The 11931-nt window shown below is 38.6% G+C and overlaps 1 protein-coding gene across 5 annotated transcripts in view; it reads right to left on the minus strand.

The window, feature by feature from the left end:
* The window catches only part of myo16 (myosin XVI), a 133959-nt gene that overhangs the window by 104563 nt on the left and 17465 nt on the right, over nt 1-11931 (minus strand). For 3 of the 5 annotated variants that reach the window (XR_001481802.1, XM_015393165.1, XM_015393169.1), the window contains exon 1: nt 5130-5504. The exons of the other annotated variants lie outside the window; for them this stretch is intronic. Coding sequence is in view for 2 of the 3 variants with exons in the window: in XM_015393165.1 (XP_015248651.1) it covers nt 5130-5157 (28 nt within the window). In the remaining variant the exon portion in view is untranslated. Of the gene's footprint in view, nt 1-5129; nt 5505-11931 lie in introns of those variants that run through there. 5 annotated transcript variants of the gene reach the window in all.

Raw genomic sequence — 11931 nt, forward strand, 5'->3', positions numbered from 1 at the left:
CTTATTAGTTTCTTTACAACTGACAAAACAAATAAACAATTCAGACCTTGTAGGAGGCTGTAGATTCTATAAAAACTCTCAATGACATAAGACAGCACTTCCCTGGTTGTTTAATTTTGGTAGATGTGATGGAGATTAAGTATTTAAAAATTCAGTGGACCAAAATATGGATAAATAAATAAGATAAGTAATAATAAAATAAGAACATCCCTGTGGTTCCTTCTCTATGGTTCCGGGATAACTGAGTTTTTCTACACATGCTCTACGTATCCTGTATGGTTGGTCTTTTTTTGGGTGGCTGATTAAGTGGACATCCTATGGGTTTGTAAAGCATAACTGAAAGCTTTAAGAATTTAGATATTTGTGTTGATTTAATTAGTCCTAAATTCCAATGGGAGATTATTAAACTAGACTGAGCAATAATTATTATTTAACCTGTGAGCAAACCATGGACTAAACTTGGACTAAATCATGTGGTTGAATTAGAGCAAAAAAAGAGTAAAGCTTACTAAAAAAGAACTAGGTATAGAGAAAACAAACCATTTGATGTCAGTTTGATGTGATCCTACACTCATTCTCCACATTGATAATTTAAGCTAGCTTCTGTACTAGATTGGTTAAAATCTTCATTAATTTACAAAGTGAATTATCTTACTCCAGATAAGATAAGGACAAGATAAAAATGCAATGACATACCTCATAATAATAACCACTCGGAAATGCCAGTCTTTTTTCAATATTTGGCACAGTGAATAGGTGGGCTGATGTATAAATACAGACTGGCTGTTAACCTGGCATGTCTTTGTGTGTTAGCACTAAGATTGTGTTGAAAACACGGACGGAACTTTATCAGCATTGTATTTCTATATATAAATAAGTGAAAAGAAGTTAAGTTTTAATGTTCGTCATTTTTTAGCATGAAAAATTGTGGATATGGAGTAAGAGCATGTGAAAACACTGAGATGTGTGAGTCTCACAGCCAATGGGTGAGAGTTGAGAATGACAGGAGGACTTGGGATGGAGACCTGTGGTGTACGACTGACGTGAGCATGTACAGGCATTTACAGTTTAACCAATAGGAAAATTCAATTGCAGTAGTCATTGTTCAAACATTTAATAATATTGCTGAATCAAAAAAAAAAAACAAACTCAAAGTTAAAGCAAAATATTTTAAAGTGTATTGTACCCAGTTTGTTCATTATTTCGGGGAAGCCTTAGCTAGTGTGCAAGGTTGAGAGGTTCTGGCTAGAGATAGTCGGCCTTAACACAAAGCATGGCTCTGGTTCTGGTACTCCTCGGGTGGTAATCGACATTCTTCCACTCTGGAGTTGCCCCTGGTGATTGATTGATTGATTGACTTTATTGCTCTCACAGTACAGAAATGTACTTGTTACATCAGCTCAATAGTTAAAAAGAGAAGGAAAAAGATGCCAAAGGAGAAAAAGGTGCATGGGGGCGACGGACAGTGAGGTTGGGGACTCTGAGTATGACTGAACCATGTTCCGTGCCTCTATTGTTAAAGCAGCTCGTCGGAGCTGTAACCGCAATGTTTTCTGTGCATCCGGCAGCAGCAACCCTCAAACACTCTGGTGGACACATCAAGCTGACGAAGGAGTCCTATCGGGCTTTATTGGCCAATGGGACTCCGGAAGCAGCTGAAGTGTACCTGCAGTCAAAGCGGCAGGTGGCTCGGCTGGTCGCTAAGACAAAACACGAGTATGGGAAGAGTTCGGAGAGGCCATGGAGAAAGACTTCCGTACGGCTTCGAAGTGATTCTGGTCCACAATCCGGAGTCTCAGGAGAAGAACGCAGCGCAGTACCAACACTATTTATAGTGGGGGTGGTATGCTGCTGACCTCAACTCGGGACGTTGTCTGTCAGTGGGCAGAGCACTCTCAGCAAAAACCAACATAGATAAGGTAGTAAGCACAGGGAAAACCCAATTGTTTAATTTAGATAACCAGATGTTTAGTGATTGTGTAAAACGGAAATACGTGTCAGAATCCATAAACAAATTCAGCATTATTTTTTAATACAACAGTTTTTCCTATTTGGTTCCCATTCCACTAAGCTGCAGGTATATAGCGGTGTTGTCAACTATATGATGTGGGAAAAAAACTCTCTCTGTTTCACTATCGATTATTTTCCTTGATTTAGCTGCTTATAGCTTCACTGTTAGACTCAAAGTAAGCTGTAAGCACTTAAAAATACCATAGCAGAACAAAAAATGACAGTAAAAGAAATCAGTAATGAGAAGCACCGCCTTTCTTGTTCATTTTGAAAACATGTTTAAAGTTTGTTTGATGCATTGTTACCTATAAACAAGTCCTGGCAAAAGCAGAAGGTAGTGCCATGCAAAAAAGCAATGTTACCATTAAAATTGAATCCTTATGTGTGGTTTTATAAACTTTCTATTTTCAATGTACTTGCCCTGCAACTTACAGGTAGCAAACTAAAGGAACCTTTAGCTGATACAACAGCTTTCACAATAGCTTGGTATGTCTGTTTAGTAACAATTATTTCTGAATTCCTAGTAATGCTCTAGTAGAGAAAGATCCACGTGTATCTAGCAGAAAAAAAAAAAAAAAAGTTTTTTTGTCTGCTAAAACAGATTTCTTTTTAAGACAGATGCTACATGTGGCAGCACTGCAAAACTTTACAACTAAAAATAACTTCATTATTTTATTTCAAGTCCGTAATTTTTACCTAGTCTCATTTTCATGGAAAAAATACTCATTACATTGGCTGATCATCTTATACTTACTTGAATTAACGGCAACTGCACTTGATACCCGATATTAGTCAAAAAAATTACCAAGTGAATGTGTTTCTATTTAAAATGTATGTAAACTATTGGGTAATAACAGATGGGTCAGTTGTAACAGTTGTAACAGTTGCATATGCAACACATTGCCCCCAAATACGAGGGGGCAACAGTGGCGTCAGATGAAGACGTTTTCCCTGCAAACAGAGGGTTGTCGGTTCAAGCTCTGGCTTTCACTTTCATTGTGTCCTTGGGCAAGACACTTCACCTGCATTGCCAACTGACGTTGGTTGGAGGAACTGGTGTATGGCAGTGTATGGCAGCCTTGCTTCTGTCAGTGAGCCCCAGAGCAGCTGTGGCTACATTGTACTTTGCCACCATCAGTGTGTGTGTGTGTGTGTGTGACTAGATGAATGACTGAATGTAGTGTAAAGAGCTTTGGTCAAGTCTCCTGACTTGAAAAAGCTCTATATAAGTACAGGCCATTTACCATTTACCACTTAACAAAAAGAGCATCAGCACAGAGGAATGTGGTATTTGAGTATTCATCCTGTAAGAAGGTTTTTCTTCATTCGATGCAGGGAGGCTGGTTAGAAAATGATACATAGACTTGAGCATACAGCCAGAGCCAAATATATAACTAGTATTATTTTTTTTAATTAAGGGTATAATCGTGTTTTAGAGTGACACAGTCAGACCATAATTAAACAAGTGATCTTTGGCAAGATTCTAAAATTACTGCTCAAAGAAGCCTGTCATTCAGTTGTTCAGAGTTGACTTGTTTGAAAAGAACAGGAAAACATCTGAATGTCTGGCTAGGTAAAGCTGGAAGGGATAAACCACGAAATACTTGCAGCTGCAATAATGTGCTACTCTATAGTTACAGTCATCTAGTATGTCTTAGACGTGGACGAATATCAGCTTGGCAATTCTTTATTGCATTTTGCAGCCATGCCTTGAGATAAAATACAATGGGAATATATCTATTTGCATTGTTAATTTTCATGAGTTAATAAATATTTCTTTATTGCTTAAACTCTGAGTTGCGTAACATTTGTCATCAGGGGATGTTCAGCAGCTTGAAGAAAGATCCAAAATATCAGCAATCAGGGATCAGATGGAATAATTTCAAAAATATTTTGCATTGGAATAAAAAAAAATACATTACAGCTGATTCCCTTGGCTCTAATTTTACACAACCTCTGCATTATCAACTGTAAATATATTTTCATATTTATATACTACAGAAGGCTGTTTGTATATTTAAATACAAACTATACAGCTTCTAACAAATCTTTCATAATTTTTTCCTAAACCAATCTCAAATGTAAATATTGTCTGCACTAAAGGATCCCACTGTAACCATTCCTGCTCTATGATGAGTGGCTGGGGACTAATACATGAAAACATGAATGAGAGGCAGATGTTTGGTTTAACCGGAAGTATAAATGAAGGAATGAGAAATGGAAAGAATGTTGAGCAAGAGAAAGAGAGAGGGAAAGAGAGCATGAGCTTTTCCCCGCCATCTCCAAGCTATCAGTTATTGATTACACATAGAACATGCAGGCTCCATCTAAAACTATGGATAGCAGTGTGGGACAATGTAATATGTAACACTGCATACATGCAAACACACAGGAAAACAAACCATTTACACTGAAAGGGCCGATTCAAGGTGATTGACACGTAGGGTAAGGTCCTTAAAGTAATGGGGACAGTAAAGCTCTGCATCACCTTGCTAATAGATCTCATCAATCCGTTCCTTTCCCCCTTTTTTTTCTTGCAATTCAACTTAAATTCCAGACCATCCTTTTCATATTCCCATCTGAGCCTGCTTGTCACCCCTTTGCAACATTATCTCTCAGTGCCAGTCATCCCATTTTGGCGTCCTTTTTTCAAATCATTGCCATTCTGTCTGTCGCTCCAGTGTGACCCTCAGTCTTCCTCCATCTGTGCTTCTGTCTGACTTAAATTATAATCTCTCTCATTGGTCTGTCTATGCTTCGTCGACATGGCAAACACTCACGGGATCTGCACCTCTGCAGTTCTGTTTCATCTTTCTTTCCTTTGCTGCTACCTGCCGCATTCACTGGTCAACTTTTCACATCTGCAGCGGCTCCTCTGCAGCATGCTCACACACCCACTTACAGCAGGCACACTATCCAAGGGAAATGCCAATTGAAAGTTCAGACTGTGCTACAATGAAGAGCAGATAACCATAATTTGCTACAAGATGATCGTAATATCAAGCATAGAAGTTATTATAGTAAATCCACTGCTACAGCACAGATAGACTAGATACAATGAAAAACACAACAGAAATGTCATCAGGGGAAAAAGAAAGGTTATCTGAGGTGCTACTTACAACATTTGATGAAATGGTAGTGAGACATGTCTGCGTTGGTCAAGCAGGCAGAAAGGCAGGTCAGAAGTCAGTGAGTCAGGCAGATTGTAGGCAGCCACAGGTCTCAGTAAAACTAACTAATGCAGAGCATGCAACCGGCACTATGCATTATTAATCTGGTTCCTTTCATGCTACCCATACTCCGATTCCCTGTCTGTCTTATTCACCAACTGCAGCAGCAGCAGCTCCGGTTGCAGCTCATGCAAATACTACACGCACACAGTCTGAGACTGGCATGCATGCACACAAATACACACTCATTTCCACACAGACATACAGTACAACCCCTCCATCAACCCATCCGCAACAGGGAGCTGCAGCTGCCTCTGCCTCTTCTCGCCCACAGCCAGATAACGGGCTGCACGACGTCTTCCCTGCCATAGCCGACGCACGTGTTCCACTGGCGTCACTGACTGACAGTCGGTTTATCCCTCCTCCCACTCAACACACCCCCATGACGCAATGCTTCATGCCTCCTTATCCTCCTCTAGTCATTTTATACCAGTGTATCTATATGTATATGCTAATGGACAACCCTGCACAGTATGTTTTCAACCAAAAAACATGCAAGAAGCTTAATTATTCAATGTGCTTACCAGCAGAAGATATTGGTAGCGCTTAAGGATAGTTAAAATAAAAAAGCAGGAATAGCATAAGGGAAAATGGAAGAAAGGCAGATACAGTAGGGGGAGCAAGAGAAAGAAAAATAATCAAGGAAATGAAGGATTCCTGGTGAGGTGGAGCATTAAACCTGACAAGAGGGCAGCTACAAACAGTAGCAGTAGAGGATGCTGCAGTGCGGCTTTTGGCATGATAAAAGATTTAATTGCTTTAACAATGATTTGAAAACAGCTGCAAATTTAACCACATATGTATAGTATAGTATAGTTTACCATGGTGTTGCAGCTGACAGCTGCACATAATGCACAAAAACAGACACTATCGTTCAGTTATGAGGCTGCATGACATCACAAAGATTAGATTAAGACTTCAATTTAAAATATTTTGATGGCAATATCAGTTGCGATAAATCCATATTTACCTTGCTTCTGACTTTCTTTTCTGTAATTACAATGAATCCAACAATCCTTTTGACAGTTAAAATCTTCTGTACCCGACTCCTAAAATACCATAACTGACAAAAGCTGTATCCTTGAAAAAAATATATTGTAAAGAAAATACATCTGTAACACTAGTGCTCAAAATGTGAACTGTGCTTCCACTGCTATGGAGCAGTAGGACACATACTGTAGCTTTAATTTTCAATTGCAGGTTCTAGGGTAACTTAAAAACACCATCATGCCGGTTTGGGCTCTTGACATAGCATGTAACAAGCTGTGCCATTAAATTTTATGTGCAGGTGCAACATTTTAACATTAAGCCAGTTTTAGACCAAATATTTACAAAAAAAAAAAAAAAATTGCACTGTAACAAAGATAGCAATCTTAAGTCTCTATTACGGTTCTCTCCAGGATTTATTTTTATCAATGTTCTCTGCTAAACCCATATATTCTGTTTGCCTCTTTAGTAATGAAGCCTATTCATATTTTTTTTATTTATTTTGTGCCTTTATATCTTCCCTCCCTTGCTATGCAAACCTTCAAACTGACCCAGTGAAACCATGCTCTGAGCCACCTGTAGCCGCAGGATGCAGAGTGGTGGGGATTGGGTGGCTAAGCACTGGCGCAGCAATGATACTGTGTTTGACAAATTAACGTAGCTCTCTCTTCCATCTGATGCTGGACCTGTCCTCATTCGAACTGTTCCACTTGACCCCTCCTTCTGAGGCCTGGTTGATATGTCTCTGCAGGTCTTCACTTTTATGATGAGAGCACTTGTACATACACCCCAAACTTGTGGGTGCTGTCCACCCTCTCCTGTCTTCAATTCTGACATCGGTACACAGTCCCTGGTCTGGTCATGATGACCATTATCTGCGACCTGATGATGGCACAGGCACTGAATGAAGAAACCTGCCCAAATAGAGGTTTATACTACTAGGTTTCTAAGGGAAGAACCTCCAGATAAGGGTCCTCTTATTTGAACGTTGTCTGTCTTCCGGGGTGTACACAAAAGTAGAAAGGGTTGTTGGATGATCGGCTCCCTCATGCAGCGACCCAGTATAAGGCTGTCCATGAAAGGAAATTGGTGCTTGATCATGTAACATGCCTGCTGGTAAATATCAAGAGAAAAGCATGATGTCTTCCTTACAGTAGATCATCTTCCTGGACATTGCTATGAATCTCATCTCCATGAATGCCTGGAGATGCCCTATTGGGTGGAGATTATATTGAGCATTTTCTTGGAATTTAGAAGCACCATGGCACCACCACTAGTGCAGCATCTTCTGTACCTAGTGTAATTCCCTTAGGACTCCTCCTCCAGGTGTGGTTGAACAGCTTGAGTCTGAACCCTACTTGGAAAGCTCAATAATTAACTTTATTGATCTCATATTGGAGAAATTTACCTCTGCATTTTAACCCATCCCCTTGGGGAAAAGTGGGCTGCCACTGTGCGGTACCCGGGGAGCAGGGTGGGGTTAAGAGTCTTGTTCAGGAACCCAGACTGCAGGCTGTGGGGATCGAACCAGGTACTTGCAACCTTCTCAGAGCACAAGCACACTGCTCTAACCACTAGGCCATCGCCTCCCAAATCAGTACAGGTATCAGTACAGGAACAAATTTTTCATAACAACAATGTTTCCGCTTGGTTTTCTCCTTTGTCGACCGCAAGTTGACTTCAGTGTGCTGGGGTGCACCATTGACAGGGTCAGACAGCACAAGGGACATGGTCTCTATGGCAGAGAGGTGAACACATCAATGTTCTGGTAATATGGGCAATATTTTTAGCTCTTCTAAGCAGCGGCTGGAAAACTAGGCAATGGATTTGATGCTAGTGATGCTTTTTTCTTTGAAAACTAGGGAGGCTAAACCTCCCCAGTAAATTTCTTAAAATAACTGGTGAAACGTGCATTGTTAAACTTCATATTGTACTCATTAAACTGAATTAAATGTGCACCAAAATGCACTTGATTTCATTTGAGCATTGATCAGAGCACACTCTTGGGTGTGATCTTCCCTCCACTATGGAGCAGCTTGAAGCTGCCTGTCAATCAATCCCAGTCAAGGCTTGAGCCTCCTTATATTGAAGCAAGCAGCAAGAAATTAGATCAGATAACACACAAAAATCGGTCACTTCCAGTATGGCTAAACCTTTAAGGGGGTCTATGGAGCAGGGCCAGGTCATGAAGCCGGCTATTTAATGCTGAATGATAGAACACCTTAAAAGATCTGATTGAAAGTAGCCAGACAGAGTTGTGGTTTTCCCCATTAGATTCAGATGAGAGAGGAAAAAGTGATAATTCTATAAAACAATCATCTAGTACTGAACTCTTGCCAATTTTTCTGGAGTTTATTATTTCAGAACATTTCACAACAGTTATTTTCACCTGTTGTGGTTATGTGTTTTATGTGTTTCACATTTGTACAAGCAATACATTACGTTTGATTTCAATAATTAAATAGCCTCCCCTGTTCAGTGAGCAGCAGCCGCCATTGTTAATCACTAAGCCTTATACTTGAAGGACCTAAGGCTGCCTGCGGAAGTTTGATGTCACTCGTTTTCTGCCATGAGTGGCATGTGGCTGGACATTATATGCAGGGAAGCATCTTGAAAGTCACCAAGCTCCTTTGAATGTGGCTGCGCCCCATCTCCTTCAAAGCATCCAGGAGCAGCATCTATCTACATCCCACTGAGGTACAGTATGTGATGTTCACATAAGTCCTTTAGTGTGTGAAGGACCACTTCTGGAGGTAAGTAGGGATGAAATAGAATGAAATTTACAACTGTTATATAAATCTCAGATGACTACCAAAGTGCACAGACCCTTGGAAATCCTCATGCTTATTAGAAAATTAACAGGACTTAGCTCTCGGTGTTACGTGATTATAAAGACTCACATTGTTCACTGGTAGGTCAAGTGTAACATTGTTATTTTTATTTCTCGACATCAGCATGGTTAAAGATGACCAATTAGTGCTTAAAGCACTGCCTCTGGCGGGTCTAGCCACAACTCCAGTCTTAATTTTCGTTTCACTAAACACTGTGGAAACATACCTCTGAACTCGAACAAAGTATTGAATTATGGTGGAGTATTTTTTTAATTTAGAGGGAATATAAAAATAATTTTGACAATTCCATCTGTCCTAAAACAAAAGTATAGTATGTGTCATAGTCTGAAAGTGAAAAAAAGAATTTTTATTCAGTGTGGGTAGAAATCTGATTTCTTCTACTGTACATCTATATTACAATTTTTTTATGATTTTGTTTATTTTATACTAGATTTTTTATTTACTTTTTAGAGTTGTTGACCTTAGCTTACGAACATCCAGGTTTTTATAGCTACCATTTCTGTCCTCTAACTTCTTTACATCTGATAAATTTGCATTTTAGAATGTTTGGTTTGTCATCCTTTGCCTGATATTATGTGCGTTTTTTTATAGTTTTGTTGGAACTTGTTTTTATGTAAAGTACTTTGTGTGTGTATGCCTTTGTTGCTTTTAAAATGAGCTGCATAAATAAAGCTACTGAATTGATTGAGAAAGGGAGATCAATGAATGTGAAAAAAATACTCGGCTTGCAGTCATATGGCTGAAGACTGTTTATGACAAAAAATGGTGTTTTCAAATCCAATGGTGAAATAACAAGCTCAGTCTTCTGTGAAATATTCTAAAGCCGCTGTTTCACCAGTGCTGCCGAACATGAATCTGATGGAATAAACAGCAGGATAAACTGGTGAGATTCACTTTGTGCTGTCAGGGAAAGCAGAAAAGCAGCAGAGCCAGATGTAAAGGGAATGAGAGATACACTGTGGAGCTGGCGTACGTGTGTAAAATGTAAGTCAGGATGCTTGAGAAATTCCTGTCTAAGGAAATCAGGTCAGAGGAACCAGTTGTTGCATTCAGCTCTAGCATCTAATATAAACCAGCTGCCAGTGGTTAATTTTTACATTACTACTTAAGTGGTCATGCAAAAAAAAAAAAAACACTCATTCACACTTCTAATGCTTTGCATTTAATGAAAAGATGATGTAAGAAAACTGCTGCATTGATACCTCCCTCATAGCATCTTGACCTTAAAGCACAAGCCCTGATTGTGATGTTTTCTTTCCTAATTCTATCTAAGTTAAACAATTGTTTGTGAAATCTTTCTAGGTTTACCCTCGTTAAAAAAATGCCATATAGATACTGCAACAAGAGCCTGTGACATGCTGGAACGCTGGGCTAAAAGGTAACACAAGGTCTTAGTGTGAGACATCCTGCTGCCAGGCAGGTGCTCTGTAAATGTAACAGCAAGAAGGTAATGTGTTGATGTCATGTTTTAACAGCTCCCACCTCCCTGTAGTTACAACTAGGTCAAGCACCTAAGCAGCGAGATAGATGGAGGGCATACATAGAGTGAAGAAAATCAAACCAATACACAGAATGAATCCATCATGCAATGCTGCTTTAAAATGAAATCTAAAAGGAAGCAATCACTGCTAAAAAATTTTTTATGTGGAAATAGAACAAAGATCTTTAATTCTGAGAGACTTTTGCTGTGCTCGTGACATAGCGATGTTTTCCTTTGTTGACATTTTTTAGTGTTTTGCTAGTGTATACTAGCTAATATACTGTTTCTCTACTAAAATAATTTTGCTCATCTTTTATTTTAAGCTTTAGTTAATAAATAAAAAGATTTTCTCCTCAGACTACAACTAGGTTGCCACTGTGCATTAATTCAGCACCATGATAATGTCTAAGCTTTGAAAAATTAAAAATCCAAATTTAAAGAATTTTTCATCATGCCATTCACAAGACATCCTTGCAGGACTTTAAGCATTAATAACATGTTTCTACACTAGCAATATATTTGTCTCTGAATATCCATCTGCAGTACTTGCAAATATTTTTGACAAAAAATCTAAAATAATGAAAATAAGGCTAAATCCACTGTTTCCAATCTATTCTCTTTCTTAGGAGTTTGAATATTTGATCCCAAATATAATTTTTTTTTGTCTTATTGAATTTTAAAGCCTACATTTACCATAGTTATTCAAAATTAGCTAATTTTGGATGACTAAAATATGAAATTAAAATATATTGTTAAATATCTATTGCTAATAATATATTTTTGCCCAAGACTTATAAAAACATTAAAGCTTAAATGTATCTTTTGGTTGTTCTGCATTTTTGCACAAAAATCAAAGAGTAAAAATCAAATAACAGTCTAAATCAAATAACAATAAATGCTTTACGGTCATATTTGTTAATAAGCTAGAATCTGGGTTCATATTAGCCTTGTTTATCAGAAGAAAAGTAGGCTATTGAGAAAAAATGGGGATATTAAACATACCCATACTACATTATTACATTTTATTGTTGACCCCCTAGTCCTTTTTATTCCTGAGGGAGCTATCCCCATATAGACTAAATAGAAAACGGCATTTTTAAGTTTAAACTCTCTTTGGATTCGGACTGAGCTATAAGACCAGGTTAGTGACTCGCATGTTCATGATCATTTACTTCCAGAAAGATATGGTCACAAACCTGCTATCTCAACCCACAGAGGTTTCTTACTCCGATTCTGTTGTCAATAAACGTTCTGAGAAAACTGACTGTTTATCCGTCTTGAATACTGGATACTTCAGTTCTGAGCCTGACACAGTAGGTATATAACTGTTGGTTCTTTTTGCTTTAACACTAAGCTATCAACAGCATACTTA

This window comes from Cyprinodon variegatus, unplaced genomic scaffold (assembly GCF_000732505.1).
Source record: "Cyprinodon variegatus isolate N-32 unplaced genomic scaffold, C_variegatus-1.0 Scaffold628, whole genome shotgun sequence".
NCBI lineage: Eukaryota > Metazoa > Chordata > Actinopteri > Cyprinodontiformes > Cyprinodontidae > Cyprinodon > Cyprinodon variegatus.